General features: G+C 45.0%; 2 protein-coding genes across 2 annotated transcripts in view; one reads left to right on the top strand and one right to left on the bottom strand.

Moving 5' to 3' along the window:
- The first annotated feature begins 408 nt into the window (after positions 1-408).
- On the top strand, positions 409-3,301 carry LOC106807243 (uncharacterized serine-rich protein C215.13-like). Its single transcript, XM_014809533.1, has 4 exons — positions 409-484; positions 842-1,076; positions 1,849-2,033; positions 2,760-3,301. Exons 1-4 carry the CDS (start codon positions 411-413, stop codon positions 3,211-3,213), a joined length of 948 nt encoding a protein of 315 aa, XP_014665019.1. The 5' UTR covers positions 409-410; the 3' UTR covers positions 3,214-3,301.
- Positions 3,302-6,779: 3,478 nt separating this feature from the next.
- LOC106807230 (MBT domain-containing protein 1-like) overlaps positions 6,780-21,941 on the bottom strand; it is a 23,425-nt gene continuing 8,263 nt past the window's right edge. The window contains exons 10-20 of the mRNA XM_014809518.1: positions 13,383-13,481; positions 11,504-11,642; positions 11,096-11,169; positions 10,518-10,647; positions 9,909-10,028; positions 9,461-9,540; positions 9,132-9,224; positions 8,617-8,755; positions 8,055-8,129; positions 7,546-7,864; positions 6,780-6,870 (exon numbers count right to left, since the gene is read on the bottom strand). Of these exons, the coding sequence (XP_014665004.1) occupies positions 6,780-6,870; positions 7,546-7,864; positions 8,055-8,129; positions 8,617-8,755; positions 9,132-9,224; positions 9,461-9,540; positions 9,909-10,028; positions 10,518-10,647; positions 11,096-11,169; positions 11,504-11,642; positions 13,383-13,481 (1,359 nt within the window). The remainder of the gene's footprint in view (positions 6,871-7,545; positions 7,865-8,054; positions 8,130-8,616; positions 8,756-9,131; positions 9,225-9,460; positions 9,541-9,908; positions 10,029-10,517; positions 10,648-11,095; positions 11,170-11,503; positions 11,643-13,382; positions 13,482-21,941) is intronic.

The raw sequence follows: 21,941 nt of genomic DNA on the forward strand, positions 1-21,941 counted from the left end.
TCTCTCTCTCTCTCTCTCTCTCTCTCTCTCTCTCTCTCTCTTTCTATCTCTCTCTCTCTCCCGCCCCGGCCACCAACCCTTCCCCCGCCTCCATTCCGCGTTCGCGCGTGAGGAAGTGATGGTTTTGCAAACCATCACTGCAGGCAACTTTGATCAAAGCTGATGTCACTGCGACTGTGTTAGGAAAACCCTTGTTAAGTGACGGTGATACGAATAAGGACATAATGGGCAAATAGATGGCGCCACGTTTCCATCAAGCTTGACAGACGACCAGCAACCAAGCAACACGTAACAGCCCTGCAGCGTGGTGTTGTGTACGCCTGTGGTTGAACACGCCCTGGTGTTTTACGCTAGTCTGCAGCGTTGGTTTCCATTTCACATTGCAGGCAAAAGAGGTGAGAAGGAACATTATGAAGATAGGAAAGACTCGCTTTGTCATGACGGTCAGATACATTAAGGAGCTGGAGATCAGAGGCAAGACGAGGTACCATGCTTCTCTCCAACTACTGCAACTACCTTGAACTATTATACCCACCAACAGGTGGCGCCTATACACGTTGCTTTCTGCAGAGTACATGACACTAATGATTTTAACACTTTCATTGATGTGGGCTGTTTGGAAATATTCAATAATCCAGATGTTCACATTGTTAGTTAGTTAGTTAGTTAGTTAGAAAGCAAGAGCGTAAAAGTGTAAGAATAAGCGTAGAATTAGTAGAAGAGGTAATGAACTCATGCACGGAAGTAACTATTTAGTGTTGCTCTGCATGTTAAAACAGCGATATTCATATCCTACAGCTTCATAACCTGCAGTTCACAAGATTTTTCCCGTCTATACCAGATCGGTGACAACTCTGGACCTGCTAGGTGGCAGCACCAGTACTATAACCCAACCAGAAATGAAACCATCGATGAGATCTTCCTCAACATCGCGCATGGACGAGATGGTACTGCCACATGCTGGCAGGGGCAAAAAACAACAAAAGGCTACCAAGACTAAGCAGATGGCCAGCAAGAAGGGGAAAGTAACTTCTGCAAAAAACACTGGGAAACCAGGACCAAAAAAGCAATCTTCAGTATGTATCGTACAATATGTTATATAGGAATATACATATAGCCAGTTATTAGAGAAAATAATGCTATAAAATTTCTAATTTTTGCATTGATGTTGGCATACATGTAACATCATTCTACTTTCAATTTTTTACTCAACATTCCTCATACGTTAGGAACATATATGATGCAACTGGTTATATATACAGGGACGGATCCAGGATTTTTGAAAAGGGGGTGTCCATGAAGAAATAAAGGGCCCCTTTTCCTGCTTACTTTTTCTGGTGTTTTAAAAAGCTGCTGAAGGCCACTTATGGGGAGTTTGGGGGACCTCCCCCAAGATTAAAAAAACAAATTGGTGCATTCTGAGAGCATATGAGCAGTAATTTTGATGTCTAGAATGCAAAAATTTATCAGATCTGGTCCCCCGGATGCCTGCGGACCCCTCTTTGCCAATTTCTAGGTTTTTATAACGAATTTACAATCTTTATCAGAAAAACTAGCGCTAAACAAGATTTTTTTATAGAGACAATATAAGAGAAGTGTGTGTGTGTGTGGGCGCGCGCGCATGCGTGCGTGCGTGCGTGTATGCTTTTTTTCCTTTTTTTGTGGTAAAAAGGGGTGGTCCGGACCCCCTCGACCCCCCCTCTGGATCCGCCCCTGATATATATATATAATATATATATATATATGTATATACATATATATATATAGCAATATCTATAGTGGTAGGTCTTGGAGTACATCTGATAAACATATGTACACACATGATACACATTACATACATGTCTACAGGTTAACGGCATTCTGAGACCGTACCCGCACGTTGCCGTGGCGACGGAGTGGGCGACGACGGCCGTGCAGACGGACATGAGGTGCAGCTCCAGTCAGACGGACTACATGGACGTCGCTCGCTCACTGTCTTCCTCCACCAGCGCCACCACCACGTCGCACGCCACCAGCCCCCTGTTCTCATACAGGTGTGTAATGATGCCTAACACTACAGCTGACATAGGGTCTATATGTCTCCCTGGGTACTGCCGGACACTGCGGCTGCTGTTGTCAATAACAACAATCAATAATATCAACAATCAATAATGTCAGCAACAATAACAGCAGTTAGTATAGCAACATTAGTAGCAGCAACAACAACAGCAGCCGCAGTGTCCGGCAGTACCCAGGAAAACACAGAAACCTTATGAGGAACACTACACAATGATGGTTATAGTTGGTTACCCTATTTATTCACTGCCGACATGGCGTCGGCTATAGAACAATATATCACCAGAGATCTATAAATACTACATATTATTTATAGATCTCTATGAATATCACCAACAATGTTATGTATAAACAAACATATGAGCATACATGTAAGCGCCACCTGTAGGTTGGAAAGATAAGCTGCTGGTATAAAATATTATGTAACGTATCAGTCCCTCTCACACGTGGCCCAGTAATAAAGCTACCGCGGAAACCCCCAAGAACTAAACCAATAGAGTCTCTCCCTACCAGGCCCACCTACCTACCCATGCCTTCCTGCTCCAACATGCCTCCAAGAATGTAGCCTCGCCCTTCACCGAGAACTCGACGAAGAGATACGACTCGGTTGACTCGATCTTAGACTCTGTTCGAGGCGGGCACGGCTGCTGGGTGAATGACGTCGACGATTCGAGCGAGTTCTCGATATGCGAGATTTGTTTCAGGAACGGGACACCAGATGGCGCCGCACGGCAAGTGGCGGTCGTAGACGGGCGCGCGTCAGCGGCTGCGGGGAGTAGGGAACCGGAGGCGGGGAGCAGTCGGCCGTCTACGCCGTCGTCCGTGGTGAGTGAGGAACTCGACACTGGAGACGACAGCGGGACCAGACGATCATCCATACACAGCGAACTGTCGCAGAAAGGAGCTAGTCGCCAGTCTAGAGCGTCATCTACACACAGCGAACTGTCGCAGAAAGGAGCTAGTCGCCAGTCTAGAGCGTCATCTACACACAGCGAACAGTCGCAGAAAGGAGCTAGTCGCCAGTCTAGAGCGTCATCTACACACAGCGAACAGACGCAGAAAGGAGGTAGTCGCCAGTCTAGATCCTCGTCTACACACAGCGAACAGTCGCAGAAAGGAGGTGATCGCCAGTCTAGATACGACCATCTAGACTGGTGACTACCTCCTTTCTGCGACTGTTCGCTGTGTGTAGATGAGGATCTAGACTGGCGATCACCTCCTTTCTGCGACTGTTCGCTGTGTGTAGATGAGGCCATACGCAACGAACTATCACAGAAAAGAGTTAGTCGCCAGTCTAGAGTGTCATCTACACACAGCGAACTATCACAGAAAGGAGGTCGTCGCCAGTCTAGATCCTCGTCTACACACAGCGAACTATCACAGAAAGGAGGTCGTTGCCAGTCTAGATCCTCGTCTACACACAGCGAACAGTCGCAGAATGGAGCTAGTCGCCAGTCTAGACGCAGTGAACAGTTACAAGCGGCAGGTAGCCGTGCCTCTAGACCGGCGCCCGCACACGTCGCACGTGAACCGTCCGTGAAGCCGACGACGCCATCTAGTGGCGAGGATTCCGCGTCGGAAGCGCCATCGCCGGCCGACGACGGGATGCGGCGGAGCTCCTCAGCCTCCGGCTCGCGGGAGGGGATGCTAGCGGGGGCGGGGACGGCAGGGGAAGGACTCGTGGGGAAGATGTACACGCGAGACACTGACAGCCAGCCAAGCTCCGGTGACGACGACGACGACGACGACGACGTCGTGGTGGCTGGTGGCGCCACACAGTGCCGAGGATGAGAGGACGTCGTGGTGGCCGGTGGCGCCACACAGTGCCGAGGATGAGAGGACGTCGTGGTGGCCGGTGGCGCCACACAGTGACGGGGATGAGATGTTGTCGGGAACATCCAATCGCGTGTGACGTGACAGTTTCGGGTGCGCGACAGGAATATTCCCTTTTCCGGAAATGGACGGACGGAGAAGGGAGAAGTCGCGATTTGGCAAATTCTATTTGCTGATACGTGTAGCATATTGTTTTTTTTAATGAGTTTCTTGTCATATAGTGTTGGTATATGTCAGTTATGTTATATATCACGATAGATGGCAGCACTGGTTGGGAAGTGATACAGGTGTGGTTCTGCTGAGTAAATGTACTTATCACATACTCTACGACAGTATACGTTTGATTTGCTATAGCAAAATTATCAGTGTGGTGAAAATGAGTAAGTTTCCCCTCCCCCCATTTAGCAGTTACAATTTATTGCAAGCAGGTGATTCAATATTTAAGTTACCTTGTTGTTAAGATAACTGACAAATTTGCCGTCTAAAGATTTGCTAGAAGTGGGAATATTGGTGTGGAAACTTCGTGTTGGTTTTACTTGTTAGGCGAAGAATTTTCTTACATATAAATAAATATAGATATGAATATAGTTGTTACTAAATGATTAATGTAGTTTACATATGTGCATTTCCTTCAGTATTATTAGCTTAATACCATATGACCAGAGTTTAATTTTCTATTATAAATTTTATAGTAATATCTCATCGCAGATTGAATTATTTGAGAATCTTGTATTATCATGTAGTTATAATAAACAATCTCCCATCCCCTACATTACATATGTACGATTCCAATGGTTTAGTAAATTTCCATATAAATATTTAGTAGTGTGTGTACGTATACTATGTTAACAAATATTGCAGCGTGCGTGACTTGTTGACTACTATTAATCAATTAATTACTTTACCATGCAATTATAAAAATGGAACAATAAGTAGCAACTGTCAGTATTCATGACAAATTTAAATTTGGCTAGATTTGTGTTCAGTATATTATGTAGTTTATAGTTGGTTGATAGACTCTTAGTATTGCTTGTTGAATGAACATGCACGTCTTTGCTGTCTGTCCTTATAACAACAATCAAGAGTAGATAATAAAACCATTTTAACCATATAACCATGGTTTTATTATCTACTCTTGCAACAATGTGACATGACCAGGAGTGAATGAAAACAAACAAAACATTTGTTATTCTTCGCTCCTGGTACGACGAGGAGCATGTTGGATGACACAATATTTGTCACCGTATAACCACGACAATTTTTTTGTGGCTGGTATGAAATGATATATGCTCAGCATCTGATAAACATCGACCCATAGTCGGGCACGAAAGGTCGTTGTCGTATCAGGTAGTACATATATGTACCCGAGGTAGTTTTAGGTTGTTTAGTATTATGTTTATATTTTTATATGAGGTATATTTAGGGTTAGGGTTAGGGTACACTTCTGTAGTACAAGTCTGGTACACTTTGTGTATACATATATGTACCTCGGGTACATATTATCAGGAGTAGATAATAGGATTCCCTATTATCTACTCCTGATATTATGTAGTACCTGATACGACAACGACCCCTTCAGCCATAGTCGGTGTGCCTTGAAACGTTGGTCACCATGTCTACATGCAAAGTATGAGTAGTGCTGATTAGGAGCATAATGGCAGGGAGGAATGTCTACAAATGATTTTGACAGAAGTTCATCGTTTAGCAATGCATCACCTTAAAGTTTGTTACGAATGCATTGAATTTGTTCCAAGGGGGATGGAGGTCTATTGGTGTATATAACATGATTGCAACATCTAACATTTTAATGAGTTTAAATTTTATATTGAATGCTGAGTGCTTGCAACTGTTTGTACTTTACCAGATAGTGACTCGGTTATTGCGTCCTTATAATGCTGGCATAGATATCAACAATTTGAGTAAACAAATTTCTATTTAATATTTATAAAGGACAACATAATTATTATAAATTTATTTCGGCGAACTTTTGGGTACGCATGTTTCATGAACAATAGAACATCTGTACAGCCACCAATTAGGTGGCACGTGGTGGATAACCACTTGTAAATAGCTTAACTATAAAAATTACAAAATGGCCGACGGTGGGCCATCTCGACCACCTACCACGTCTGTGCTCCTCTCAAACACATTTATCATCGTATATATTCCTTTCTCTCCCATCTTTCTCATCTCCCACGCATTCATGATGGCATATCCCTCCCTCTTCCCCGCACAGCGTTCACGTTTTTAATACAATTATTATAAATATTTTTTTTACAAACTATCAAAATTCAATAACAATGCAAATCCCGTACTCTCTGGAAGTGACAGGTCTATTTTGCGCGGTCGTGCGTGACTGCTGAATACATCTTAAATGTGACACAGCTTTTGCTAGTTTACTCTTCGCTAAATTCAAGTCACATACGACCATGCCCCCGTCTTGCAAAGTACAACTTCAAGAATGCATCCGCCCCACGATCTTTTCCGCGGCGAGTGCATAACGATCTTTATTCGACACCACACAATCAACATGCAAACAATCAAACGAAGAAACGAGAAAAGTATAAAATCTCAACGCACCAACACGACTGTTAACTAGTGAATATGAGCCCCTCTCTTCCTTCCCCTGGGGAACGTCAATGCGTAGACGTGGCTGTGAAATGCTAAGTCAATAAGCTCAATATCTCATCGTGATGGGTCACCCACTCGATCTCTCCACCTTGTTTTACCCAGAAGCACGTGGCTTTCCTCACCCCTCAGGGGACGTCCTAGAGTATACAATGGCTGTGGGCCCTGAAGATGACCCAAATATGAGAGCTGTGATGGGTCACCCACGCAATCTCTCCACCATTTAACCCAGAAGCACGTGGCTTTCCTCACCCCAAGGGACGTCACTGTGTAGACATGACTGTGAGCCCTGAAGAAGACCTCCACATGAGACCACTCTCTCTCGGATGGCGCAATGTATCGCCCGCGCGGCCACTACAAGACCGACACCATCTCATCACATCCACACCATCACCGATCTCTACGACGTTTTCACCTGGGAGGGCAGGAGCAGCAGCAGCAGCAGTAGCAGCAGTAACAGCAGCAGCAGTAACAGCAGCAGCAGCAGCAGTAACAGCAGCAGCAGCAGCAGCAGCAGCGGCAGTAACAGCAGCAGCAGAAGCAGCAGCAGTAACAGCAGCAGCAGCAGCAGTAACAGCAGCAGCAGCAGCAGCAACAGCAGTAGTAACAGCAGTAGCAGCATCATCAGCATCAGTAGCAGCAGCAGCAGCAGCATCATCATCAGTAGCAGCAGCAGCATCATCATCATCATCATCATCATCATCATCAGCAGCAGCAGCAGCAGCAGCAGCGGCGTCTACTTCTGCAGTACGACAGTACTACTTCTTACCTTCTCGCCCGACCATCTTCCACGACACTCCGTCACGCGCACGAAACGGCGGCAGTGGGAGAGCGTCTCCGGGTCAAACAAGCGAGCGCGCTTCGTCATCGCTCGCCGCCGACTCGAGTGGCGCCCCCTACTGGACCACGTCCGTCGCCATGGGCGACTCCAGCGCGGCGTCTGCGGATCCATCGACGACGACGACCAGCGGAGATGCGACGTCGGCCGCGCCGCCGCCATTGTCGTCCGTCGTCAGCGGCGACGGCGACGTCGTGGCCAGGATCGACGCGGTGGCGCCCCCACCTCCGCCGCCGCGCGGAGATGCCGCCGAGGCGTAGCTCGTCGTCGAGACGAGGGAGATGTCGTCAAGGTCAAGGTCGACGTCAAGCGGGAAGCCGTCGGTGAACGGTGGCGTCACCTGGTGCGCGGGCGACGGCGCGTACGAGTGGTCGCGCTCGTCGGGGATCGTTGCCGCCGCGCCGCCAGATGGCGCCGCGTAGGATACGCGCACGTTGTTGCCCACCAGGAGGCGCTTGAGCGTCAACGAGGTTTTGCGTTTCAGCTTTGCGGCAGTCTTGTTTTTCCGCTCTACGTGTAAAAAAACAAGTGTTAAAATTTAAAAATATTTTGTTTTATTTTTTAAGTTTTTAAAATGTTTTACATATTTTAAAACATAACTGCGTTTGAAGTTTTTTAGCGCGTTATAAATCCGAGTCGCCATTGTTTTCTACTATAAAAGATATAGGAAATCACAGAAAATAAGAGAAGTTACACATACTTTTCCTGTGAACACCTTTGTATATCATTGTTTTTGACTTTGCTTTCTTCTTCGCTAGCTGCGTTGGCTCGGGCTCTGGAAATTAACATCTCTGTCAACAGCTCCCGCATACTTAATATTGGTTATGCAACTAACTATTACAGGAATGTATCTTATGAATATATACGAACAATGCATCGTTTCCAACAGGTATGACCTCCTGTCGGAATATAGAGGTTATAACCTCCTATATCTGAGGTTATACGTAAAGCTTGCAATACTTGCTGCACACGCTCACAGACATGCACACGCTCACAGACATGCACGCACATGTAAGCACACACAGAAGAAAACGTACACACACACACACACACACACACACACACACACACACACACACACACACACACACACACACACACACACACACACACACACACATAGACACATGCACACGCATGCGCGCGCACGCATGCAGGCACTGATACACACACACCCACACACTCACGCACACACCACACGCACGCACGCACGCACCCGCACACGCACGCACGCACGCACGCGCACACACATCTGCAGGTACCTATGCGTGGACCCTCGATTCTGTACGAGTTCAGTTGGCACCAGCCGACTGGGTAGATGTCCGGACTCACGCAGTCGACCCACTGGTCGTACTCTTCACCCCAGCCATCGAAGTGCACCTTCAGCAGCCTGCCGACAACCTAGATCACACACACAGACACTAGCTCAGAGTCTGTGAAGCTCAACACACACACAGACACTAGCTCAGAGTCTGTGAAGCTCAACACGCACACACACACACACGTAGTAAAACTGTACGTTACTCAGTACTTTATTTAGTTCCGGTCTTTAATTTGGTTAGTTTAGTTTGCATTTTGGTTAGTTTAGTCATTACTTTAGTTAATTTATTTGTTATTTTACCTAGTTTAGTTTTTATTATAGCTCATTTGGTTTCTATTCTAGTTGGTTTAGTTATTTAAACTGTAGTGAGGTGCAGCTTTGTACAATTCAGTCATAATACCACCCAAGTGATGAGCTAGGAAGGGATGATTCCTTGCTCAAGGGGCTATGCTGTACCTTGGCTATGCTGGCCACACAGATGAGTCGCGGCTCCATTAGATCGACCACCTCTAGCTTCATGCCCACCCTGAAGCCGTGCTTTGGCACACACTGAAAACCACGACGGTATCGCGATCGCCGGTCAAAAATACGATCAACAGTGCAATCGCCAGCCAACACGATCGTAGCATCGTAAATATATACTCAAATAAAATGGTATCTTATTAATTGGAGTATACTAGTGCAGTTTACGTTACTACTAATACTACTATTATAGCAAGCATAACGATATGACAACTAAAAACGCAATCGTGTGCATTGCAAATGAGTGGTAAAGCTGACAGTACCTTGCTGAATAGAGACACTGGAGCAGCAACTGCCTTGGTGTTCTTCAGGTATTGAAACCAGCTGAAGATACCTCTGTGACCTGCAAAGATCAACACAAGAACGGCTCTTAACACACGTTGTCTCACAATTATTCATCCACATACTTTGTGAATGTTATTTTAAACAAGATATAATAAAAGGATACAAAATCATTTACTGCAAATTTGTGTGTCAATGTGACTTCCTTATCTTACAAGGTGCTATATACATGTTGTAGTATAGGTGGTATATATGTGGTATTACAGGAAATATACATGTGGTCTGTAAGGTATTACACTACCATGCTACATATTATAACAATCGCTTTACTGTACTTATTCCCACTACACGGAATGTTAATTCACGTGCTATTTAACACGATTAAAACTAATTAAATGCACGCTACTTGCTAATCAAACAACAGCTCACCCCGTGGTGCCGTCAGTGCAATCCTGTTCAAGTCGCAGAAACCGACGGGGAAGATACATGGAGAGTTGGCCGAATAACAGAACCAGTCGGTTCCTTGTGGAGACATCGATCCGTCTATACCTACAGAAAAACAAAACACGATTTATGTGTATTATATAGGAGATATAACAACTCCTACAGATTACACCCTGGCACCGATATGCAACCCCACCCACCACTCCACCCCCAGACTGTCACCTCTACTTCACAATAGATTCAGTCGGTCACACTGAACATGCTAATCGTTCATGCTAATCAAGCTGAACATGCTGAACATGCTGAAGCTGAACATGCTAATCAACTAATGCTAATGCTAACGCTAACGCCAATACTTGTGCTAATACATGTAATACTAATACTAATACTAATGTTAATGCTAATGCTAATGCTAATGCTAATACCAATGCTAATACCAATACTAATATTAATCCTTATGATAATACATAATATATATATAAGTCACGTCACAAACACCGTCAACAAACACATTACGGAACGAATCTGGCGAGACTTCCGAACGCGACCCCCGTCGCCCTCGGCGACGGCAACAGCAACAGTGGCTCCACCTACCGATCATGATGTATCCGTGGTCGAGCACCTTCATCACCGTGGCAACGCAGATGCTGGACAGGTTGAGCGGGTCGATGGCTTCCAGCTTCATGCCTTCCTGGAATCCTGAGGCAACGTCGGACGCCGCCCGCTGCCACGCGAAACACAGTACGGGAGCGCATCGTCAGGGATCGTACGATGAGTAAGTTACACGACTATCACGAACGCTTATATTATAAACACATTATTATATGTTATTTTATAAACTTTCGAAGCGGAGTGTCAAGCAAAAGCTACGACGTTTAAGACTTTCCAAGATCACATGTTACATTGTAATGATTGTCGTGAGTTTTCACAGCGTTTCTGGCAATGAGTCCCAGTTCGCTATTGACATGACTCACACACGAGCACACGATAGATAAATCCCACTGAACCACATCTCACACACCACATACATAAAAATTTAGTGTGAATGGGTTACGTTAAACATTCTTAATTGAATAGAAAGACCTCTTTGCTTCACACGCACATCATGGATTACAGGCAATTCGGTACGCAGGTTCATTTTGCCCAAGGGAAAGCAGATGAGAAATATTCACCTGTTCGAAGAACTCCCAAGGCACCTCTTCCTTGTTTTCATGAATCGCTTTTGAATCCAATTTGGCACAGTAACCTGGAGACCGCACGTACGAGAATTTTTTCACAAAATTGCAAGTAAACCCGACGTTTGGAATCCGTGGATGTTCACATATATTTCAGTGCATCTGTGCGTTTTTGAGCACAATTACTACTAATTGCACACGTGAGGTGGGTTATACTGCACGTATGCACAGAAGAGATCAGGCATTTACCCCAGTAAACTATAGTGTAAGTTATCGAAGTGAGGGTGATACAATGATAAGAACATCTAAAATCAGATTTCAATGTATTTCTGCATTAATTAAAGTAAATTAATTAATGAGTGGAAGCTTGCTAATTAATATAAAAGCAACACCTACTCTCTTCACCTTCAGATGCCTTTAACGAATGGCCAACGTACTCTGACCAACCGATCGGGTGGATAAGTGGCGACTCCTGGTGGCACCAAAACTCTTCTTCCGCACACCAGCTGTCTTTATACTTTAGCTGGAGTCGACCTCCGACAACCTGTAAAACATAACAAACGTTACACACGCACGCGCACGCATCCACGCTCATGCACACGGGCATGGACGAATGTGTCTGTGAGAGAAAAAAACAGAATCACCTTACACCAAACGTTCAGAAACCAAAAACATCTAGACATAATTGCTTTTGTAAGAGGATTGCTGCATGTGTGCATAGCGAAGGCCTCTCTACATTGACGCAGATCTACTGCCACTACTCTCCTGTGTGTGTAGCGAAGGCCTGGACCATCTATCTCTGCACCACGCAGGTTAACTGCCACTATACTCCCACGAGTGTAGCGGAGGTCTGGACCGTCTCTACGGGACGCAGACCCACTGCTACTAGTCCTGTGTGTGTAGCGAGGTCTGGAATGTCCCTACCCGGACGCAGACCCACTGCGTACTAGTCCTGTGTGTAGCGGAGTCTGGAATGTCCTACGCGGACGCAGACCCACTGCTACTGGTCTTGTGTGTGTAGCGGAGGTCTGGACCGTCTCTACGGAAGCAGCAGACCACTGCTACTAGTCCTGTGTGTGTAGCGGAGGTCTGGAATGTCCCTACGGGACGCAGACCCACTGCTACTAGTCCTGTGAGTGTAGCGCAGGTCTGGACCGTCTCTACGGGATGCAGACCCACTGCTACTAGTCCTATGAGTGTAGCGCAGGTCTGGACCGTCCCTACGGGACGTAGACCCACTGCTACTAGTCCTGTGTGTGTAGCGCAGGTCTGGACCGTCTCTACGAGACGCAGACCCCACTGTCTACTAGTCCTGTTGTGTGTAGCGGAGGTCTGGACCGTCTCTACGAGACGCAGACCCACTGCTACTGGTCTGTGTGTGTAGGCGAGGTCTGGAATGTCCCTACCGGACGCAGACCCACTGCTACTAGTCCTGTGTGTGTAGCGGAGGTCTGGACCGTCTCTACGGGACGCAGACCCACTGCTACTAGTCCTGTGTGTGTAGCGGAGGTCTGGACCGTCCCTACGGGACGCAGACCCACTGCTACTGGTCCTGTGTGTGTAGCGGAGGTCTGGAATGTCCCTACCGGACGCAGACCCACTGCTACTGGTCTTGTGTGTGTAGCGGAGGTCTGGACGCGTCTCTACGGGACGCAGACCACTGCTACTAGTCCTGTGTGTGTAGCGGAGGTCTGGACCGTCTCTAACGAGACGCAGACCCACTGCTACTGGTCCTGTGTGTGTAGCGGAGGTCTGGAATGTCCCTACCGGACGCAGACCCACTGCTACTAGTCCTGTGTGAGTAGTGCAGGTCTGGACCGTCCCTACGGGACGCAGACCCACTGCTACTAGTCCTGTGTGGTGTAGCGGAGGTCTGGACCGCGTCCCTACGGAACACAGACCCACTGCTACTAGTCCTGTGTGTGTAGCGGAGGTCCTGGACCGTCTCTACGGAACACAGACCCACTGCTACTAGTCCTGTGTGTGTAAGCGCAGGTCTAGACTGTCTCTACGGGACGCAGACCCACTGCTACTAGTCTGTGAGTGTAGGCGCAGGTCTGGACCGTCTCTACCGACGCAGACCCACTGCTACTAGTCCTGTGTGTGTAGCGGCAGGTCTGGACCGTCTCTACGGGATGCAGACCCACTGCCACTACACCCACGACTATTTACCGAACTCGTCACCCAATGCCACCACGAGCTACGAAGCTAGCATCGAACTATCACTCCTGTCACAACAATGGGATTGCCATCCCAGGACACCAGGGGGCGCCGGCGTTCCTACCTTGTCGACGGATGCGACGCGCATCCTGCTGATGCAGTTCTTGTCGACGACCTCTAGGATTTGTCCGACCTTGATCACCGACTGACTGCTCTCCACGACCTGCAGATGACAAGGGACACGTGTGAGGACGACAAGAAGGAAACATGCTGACACAAGGGTCAGGTGGGCCGCGGCTGTGTCGTACGTATGTCTGCTAGCTTGTCCACGAACCACGGTGTTGGTATACATATATATATATTTTTTGCCGCGAGTGTTAAGCCCGGCGCACACATGAGTAATTTTACTCAAGTAAAATGATGCATGCCGTCAAAATACTCACGGTGTGCGGGCAGATTTTCGTTGAGTATTTTGACGCATGCATAATTTTACTTGAGTAAAATTATTCATGTGTGCGCCAGGCTTAACACTCGCGACAAAGATATATGTATTATATATATATGTATACCAACACCGTGGTTCGTGGACAAGCTATAGACATATATATGACACACGCACGCACGCACGCATGCATGAATGCTCACTCGCACGCATGAGTGCACGCGCACATGGCTAGATTGAATTTCGCAAATTTTTCTCACTAATATGATTCGTAAGTTCAAGTGAATACACGTGCATGTGTACATGCATAAATATTACTTGTAACAAACCGTGTGAATATTCTAAAATTTCTTGTAAGTTTTTCCGTCATTCTCGTGAATTGTTCGTGAAAAGTTTCTCGTAACTTTTGACTATTATTTGCGCAGCACTAAATACGAATTTCAACAACTAACGGGATTGCACACGTGCACGTGCGCTCAGTAGTCGTGGCTACGCTGACGACTCTACCTTTTCCTTGAAGTTGTGTGCAGTGTTCTGGCACCAGTGAGTCTCCGCACAAGAAAATCCTTCCAGTCCGAGTATTTGTGCTGGACGTCTACACACAAACAAACACAAACGTTGTAATAGATCTCATGTGAGCGAGTAGAATTTCACTGCTGTCATTTCAAAATTCGACATACGGAAAAGTTTCAGGTAACATAATACTCTACTACATAATACTCTAATACTCTAATACATCTACTAATGATAACCAACTATAATAGAAACCAACTCTCTACAAAACCTGAGCATCTTCTCAAATAATTACACTGAGGTTTAAATTTGTATTTCACTAGGTTATCACGCAGAGAATCATAGAATCAAGCTTTAGTAATTCCTACCAGGTATTACACACCTGCAATTCAGCCCTATATTTGAACTAAAAAATGTCTACAATTTCCTAGAATCACACCATATATTAACAGGGCCTCCTTGTCAGAAACAAAATTAGTCATAACATTAGTCTTAACATTAACTCTCTTTCTCGCAGACCATTGACAGAAACATCGTAAAAATTACAAAGTTTCTCACACGCAGTGTATAGAGGTCCGATCTTCGAGAAAAAGTCAACATTAACCCTAATAACATTAACCCTAATGTTAAGATCGATTTTGCTTCTGACAGCAGCCCCTAGGATAATAATATATGGTAATTTGGTAATACCTTTTAGGGGGCACTAGAGGCTTGCCCTGGCGCCACACCAGCCAACCGGAGAAACATCTGTCGTGCACAGATTCAACCAGAAGTCAGCTGAAGCATTCATGCCAAAGCCTTCGTACCGCAGGCATGGCCTTGTATCCTGAAACACCTCATCGCGTTCATTTTGGAGCTCGAGTCACAAGAGACTCGATGCCAAGCAGCAGCGACGAAATACGACATACACAACTCATAACACTTCTATATATCCAGAATATATGCATACAAAAGCTACTCTAATGGATGGTTATTAAGATTACATCAGGGGTAAACAATGACAATGTGCCATTATTCACCCTGATTGTGCGTATGCATCATGTACATATTTGCGATGTTCATGTCCCAGTCTACCCATGCGACAGCCATTTTCCCCATCTTTTCCCAACTTCCTCAAAAGACTCCCATTCTCGATCAAGGTTTGTCTACGCAACACCCAACAACAAGACGCGGCTTCCGCGGACAGACCTTCCACGGGCTAGCTGGATACACGAGAGCGAGAGAGGCGGATGCACCTGCTATCTTCATGACGGTGGCGATCCAGTAAGCGTCGGTCGTCATGTCGCAGTCGCTGTTCTCCACTTCGACCTTCATGCCCGCGTGCCATCCTGTTCCACACTTCACTCATCGCCACCTACAGAGATGCCAACACGTATTTGAAGCAATCTGTAGTTTCTGGCCATCAAATCAGTAGTTCGAGGGTCACGTAGTGACCCAAGTTTGCTAGGGGGGTCCGACATGCCCCCCGGAAAAAATTTTGATCTTGAGGTGCAATTTCCTGCATTCTGAGGGTCAAAAATGACAAAAAATTGACAAAAAATGACAATAATTAAATATTTTTTTTTTCGATCACAGTGAAATTCGTAGTTTGATACAAACTGGTCGTAGTGGTGCAAAGGGAATAGAAATTCGTATAAAATACAGATAAATCGTAGTGGTTGGCATCTCTGCACCTATCCACGCGTGCGAAGAAACGCACAGAGAAGAGACGGAGAGAATGAGGTACGCGCGTACGAGATGTGTGGTGTACGCTGACACGGAGGGGGAATCATCAAATCATGCGGAACTGACGAGAAGAGATGGAGAGAATGAGGTAGGAGACGTGTAGCATATGATGATGTTTACAGGGAGTCGACGTTTTGTGCCGAATGAATGGAGAAGAGATGGAGAAAATTAGGTACGAATGAGGTGAGAATTCGTAGAGACGTCAGGTAGCATATACTGACGCGGAGAGGGAGTTCATGCGGAACAAACGGAGAAGCGACAGAGAATGTGCTACGCGTGTATGCTGATGTGGAGAGTATGCTGAAGTGGAGAGGGAGTCGTCGTTTCGTGGGAAACGAACGGAGAAGAGACAGAGAACGAGGTATGGGCGTATGAGATGTGTAGCGTACGCTGACGTGGAGGGGGAGTTCGTGCGGAATGAACGGAGAAGAGATGGATAAATTAGGTATGTGTGTACGAGACGTTAGGTGTCAATTGGATTGAAAATGAGACTGTGTATACCCTAACGCAGGGGTCGAGTTATCGTTTTTAAGACGAGACAACACGCGGAGCAAACTCGTTGCCACCCTCGTGAACGAAACGAGACGTGGTCTACCTTACCTCTAACAGAATAACCCCTGTAATATAAAGGAGTCCCACTCAACCATCCACTAGAAGGAGACACCTGTATATAGAACGGACAGCGCTCTATAAAACAGAACACGCTGGTATAGAAAAGGACACCCTCATCTAGAAGTAGACACCTGTATATAAAGGTCACCGTCTATATGACAGACACGCGTGTACTATAAAGGAACGACCTCTATAGAACAGACACTCTGTATGTAAAGGACAGCACTTCCCATGGAGTAAACAGACACCCTGTATAATAAGGACCACCTCTATAGAAACAGACACCTGTATATAAAGGACACCTCTATAGAAGCAGAACGACCTGTAATAAAGGACACCTCTATAGAACAGACACATGTTATATAAAGGACACCTCTATAGAACAGACACGCATCTATAGACAGACGACCTAGTATATAAGGACACCTCTATACGAAGCAAACACCTCTATAGAGACGTAATATAAGACACATGAACAGACCGCTGTATATATAAGGACACGCTCTATAGACAGACACCCTGTATATAGGACATCCTGCTATAGAAACTGCACTGATGAAAGGCAACCTATGAACTAAACACTGTATATAACAGGACACGTCTACTAGATAACATGGACACGCCTGTACTATAAAGCGCAACCTCTATAAGATACGAAGCACCTGTATATAAGAAGACATCTCTAACTAAGCGACACCTGTGTATGATAAAGGTCCCTCTTATAGAACAGACACCTGTAATATAAAGGACACCTCTATAGATACAGGAACAAACCACCTTAATTATCAAATGGTCATCTCTAATAGAATCAGACACCTGTATCAGTAAAATGGCACATTATCTTTATAGACAGACACCTGATATATAAAGGACATCTCTATAGAACAGACAGCCTGTAATATAAGGACACGCTCTATAGACAAGACCACGCTGTGATATAATGGACATCGCTCGTATAGAACAGCCACGCTGTATATAAGGACAGCCTCCTATAGAACAGACACCTGTATATAAAGGACGACCTCTAATTAGAACATGCACCTGTAGTATAAAGGAACACCTCTATAGAACAGACACTGTATATAAAGGACACCTCTTATAGACAGACACCTGTATAATAAAGGACACACTGCTAGTAGATAAGAACACCTGTATATACAAGGACATCCTCTATAGAACAGACACGCTGTATGAGTAAAGGACACCTCTACTAGAACGACACGCTGTATATCGAGTCAAGAGGAAGACATCGACTCAGCCTCATAGAACAGACACCTGTATATAAAGGACAACCTGCTCTAATAGAACAGAGACACTCTTTAATACAGAAGACACTGTCTATAAAACAACCCTCTATAGAACAGACACCTGTCTATAAAGGACGACCTCTATAGAACAACGAGCACCTGTATATAAGGAGCAGCACTCTGATAGCAACAGACACCTGTAAATATAAAGGCTCTCGACGCTGTATTAGGTTTAGCCACTTAGCGTGGTTTGAAACGACGACACGGACGCTGCCTGCGCGTTGTTCGGCGAATGAGAGCTATGGTCATCCCACATGAGAGGCGTCTGCTGTAATGATTCCAAAAATGCAAAAGTTTACATTTTTAATTTTTACTTGTACTTATTTCTATAATTCTCTGGCCAAAACTTGTCTTCGAATTCCTGGCAGTTGAAGTTGGCAAGCCAGCTGTTTACTATGTATTAGTTATAGAACAACTGATATAAGCTTCTGAAGGAAGGTGCTATTTTGTAAAAGCAATAGTGTAACATTACATTATTTTAGCATTTTACATACCTTTATACATGTATAATTTTGTCCATGTTGTTTAGGCTCTGTTCCCCTTGTCTCTTTGCCATTCAACTTTATGCTTTTTCTTGAACAGATTGCAGAAATTTTCTGACGTCCGGTCACCTAATGGCGATGGCAATAATTTGGGCTATATTACTGTGTAAAAAACTTTTAGTTATACCCAAGGTACCATAAAAAAGCAGTAAGCAAACAGAGACTGGTCTCAAAAATAACTTTATTGGAGGACTATGCTTGTAAGAACACAATAAACCGTACTAGTTGGCGATGAAAAAAATTAATAAACAAATCACCAGGCATGCTGAAACTCATTGGCAGGCACAACTTCTGGGCAAGGAGAATAAATTTAACTAGTTAATCCAGATTACTTTTGGCTATCAGCGTTTGCCAGCCGTTAGCGACGAGAACTAACGCTGACCTGCATTCGTGCCGTCTGCTCCTGGGTTTTGTCGGCTTGTCGCTTTCGCATGTCGTTGCCTGGCACCCAGCGGCCACAGGAGCAAGCTAAGACGAAAGCTCGCTTTGTCTGTCCCAGTTGCTACCCTTTCTTCCAGAAAGGGCGAATCCCACCACTTCTCACACGGCGGACTGCAAATCGCGTAAATTCGCCCGTGAGCTTTTTAGGAAGTTCGATAATGAACTGGCCGCTGCAGTTTCTTTAAACAACACAGTGACGCATGTCCACAGCCATAACGTGCGATACGTCGAGATCACGGTCAGATTGACGGAGGTAAGCCTTCTTAGAGAAAACTAAAATTTAATGGCCATACTCTTGAAAAAAAGCATAACGTGAACGCGATCGATTTCCGGATATCAGTAAAAATACGAATATGGAGCATGCAACAAAGCGAGTCGAGTAAGCATGGTACGACCGTGATAGTTTACGAAACATACGCTATTGTGCAAACTGTGCTTCCTAGATATCTCCGGGCTTGTTAGACAGAGGTTGCATAATTCCGGTCGATGATTAGACATACGATATACTTGCAAATGAAAAACTTATGTACGATAAAGCAATTGCATTACCCGCTCCAATGTCTCGCAAGTTTTATTTCACGACTCGGCCATTTCGTCGTCAATAACTCTATCGCTGGTAGAAATCGATTCATTTGTGTCATTATAAATTTGAAAATCAGACTAGAAGTGTGATGAATTACCAGCATTTTATATAAAGCGGCATGCAGAACACATGAATAGATGATTCTTCAAGTACAACCTTAGACTCAATTGCTAGCTACAGTGACGTATAACGATCATGCTTCACCTGCTGACGTATCATGTGGTAAGAATCCGACCGTCTGCCATCGAGATACAAGGCTTTCCTCGCAATCCCATCGTTTAGCTATCTGAATAAAGTGCAGTGTAAAGCAAAGAATCGTGAAGCTGCGAAGAAGGCACTAAGCAACTGAGTACACTTGTTGAATGATGCAATATTCTAGATGTTGTCTTTTTCTTCTTCAAATATAACAATTGGGCAGTATACGCATATATCCAGTAATATAATATTAATGTAAGGCCAAGCTAATAGTAACCCCTAAGATATTTTATAACATGGGTATTATCGTAGGATTGAATCTATACCTTATTATTACTATAGTTATGCTCTACCACACTAACGCTGGGTGGAGCAGTTGCAAACCTCATTGGGCATTGAATGGTGGTACGGTAGGGCCACGTCATTAATATTGTTAGTTGGTTTACAGAAGTTGTTTACTGAAGTAATATTTTAATTAACGATGGCATGATATTAACCATAGTCGCGAGATTCCTCTGACGGCAATACCCACACCGGACGATTTTGGTGGTTTTGGTGTGGTTAGAGGAAGCCCACCCTAAGCCCACACCAAAAACCACCCGAAAATCGTCGGTGTGGGTATTGGTCAGAGGATCTCGGACTAATTAACCACGCTGCATGCATTGTCGACTGCGTGATCTCATAACCTCTGCGAATAAAGAGAAAGTCGTACGACACCAAAACCTGTGGTTCAAGTGTCTTACGCTCATTACCAGGCATAATCATATTCATAATTGTGTACGGTAAGAAATGGGTCATTCACTGATGCTCACATAATGATAATTTAGCGTCAGCAAATGCAAAATGCATGAAGGCTGGAGGACTTACGCATTCTGTATAAGTCATGATCCGAATCAAATATATTCATGAAATTTTACAAGCATCAAGAAAAGCAGACATCAATGAAAATAACAGTTTTGCTCTCCAACACAATCGTTCGGCATTCACAAACATACAATTTTATGACTCAAATTATAGATCTATATGTTTGTTCATATTGTTTGTTGGGGCGCAGGGAGGCGCTGTGGTCAGTGTCCCTGTGGTGGCCATCTATTATCCGTTATTTACTCCGCTTTTTCCTTGAGGGTGGATATCTCCAACAGATTATTATTATGACATATAATAAAGACATAGCAAACTATCAAAAATGTAAAATACGTCAGGATTTTTACGGGCAGGTTAAGTCGCAGTAGCTATAGTATATATAGGCTATACAAATATAACATTTTGCCATGGCCCATGGCTCTTTCAGCTCAATAATGATCAATCATCAGTAACTAATAATAATGTAACCAACAGTAATCATAGTATACAATAGAAGTCAAGATAAATAATCCACGATGAATAAAAACACTTAATGGCTTCTCTTTTATTCGCAGAGTCAACAGTAAAGCAGTAAAAATTCGTATAACTTAAAAAGACGACACTTGGCCACTCGATGGCCGCACGACCGCTCATGATTCTCAAGGAGGGCGAGACAAGTCAGATGCACAATGGTTGGAGTACGGGGTTGTAACTTTATTCGGCAGGCGATTAATCCTATCGATCTTGAGTGGCGCAAGTCTGTTCGGATCAGTAATGATAAGCTATAAAGATGACAACCCGCGGCTTACGGGAAATTTGAAGCAAGCTTTATGCCGTCCTACTCCGAATACGTTGACAAACCGGTTCAAGGTAACAGTGCTGCACTTCCGAGTCGCTACCTGAGTAGCTGTCTCAGATAGCTCTAGTACTATAGCCCGCGGATCGTGCCGCAGGGCTATACCATTCTGCCATAGATGTAATCTAAGAAAATCGGTCCTAACTGAGTGGCAAGACAAATTTATCTCACGCAAAAGCGTAAAATGAACGGGCTTTTTAACACTGTATCTATCAATCAATGGACATCTCACCTATCTTGTTTTGAACACTTCCACAACTTTAACACCAGGTATTTATGCTGTTGATCCTCAAAGTCTAGCACTATGTGTTTTGTGTTCAAAATGCGGCGTTGCTCTGCTTACTGGTTAGTCCGAGTCCGACCAGACCGCGCAGTAATGGGGTCCTGCGGCCGCGTGTCTATACTCAATGACGGAGAAGCCACGCTCCAGTTTGGAGGTTGCAGTCTTATTAAGTAATTATATGCGCCCGATATAACAATCCTAGTGGCGTGGAACTTAATTTAATTCTGAAGTTGAATACATTTATACTACGTGCACTGCACGCTATGAATGGTCCTGGTACTCGGTAGCGGCCACACGGCACCGTCAGCCGGTGGCACCTAGAATATATCAAGTTGTTAACC

This window comes from Priapulus caudatus, unplaced genomic scaffold, assembly GCF_000485595.1.
Source record: "Priapulus caudatus unplaced genomic scaffold, Priapulus_caudatus-5.0.1 Scaffold202, whole genome shotgun sequence".
NCBI classification, from domain to species: Eukaryota; Metazoa; Priapulida; class Priapulimorpha; order Priapulimorphida; family Priapulidae; genus Priapulus; species Priapulus caudatus.

Excerpts from the sequence above, each read along its gene's own strand:
- LOC106807243 (XM_014809533.1), top strand. The coding sequence starts at position 411 with ATGAAGATAGGAAAGACTCGCTTTGTCATGACGGTCAGATACATTAAG. Across the intron at positions 485-841 it reads GAGATCAGAGGCAAGACGAG|ATCGGTGACAACTCTGGACC; the intron begins GTACCATGCTTC and ends CGTCTATACCAG. Across the intron at positions 2,034-2,759 it reads AGCCCCCTGTTCTCATACAG|GAACGGGACACCAGATGGCG; the intron begins GTGTGTAATGAT and ends GATTTGTTTCAG.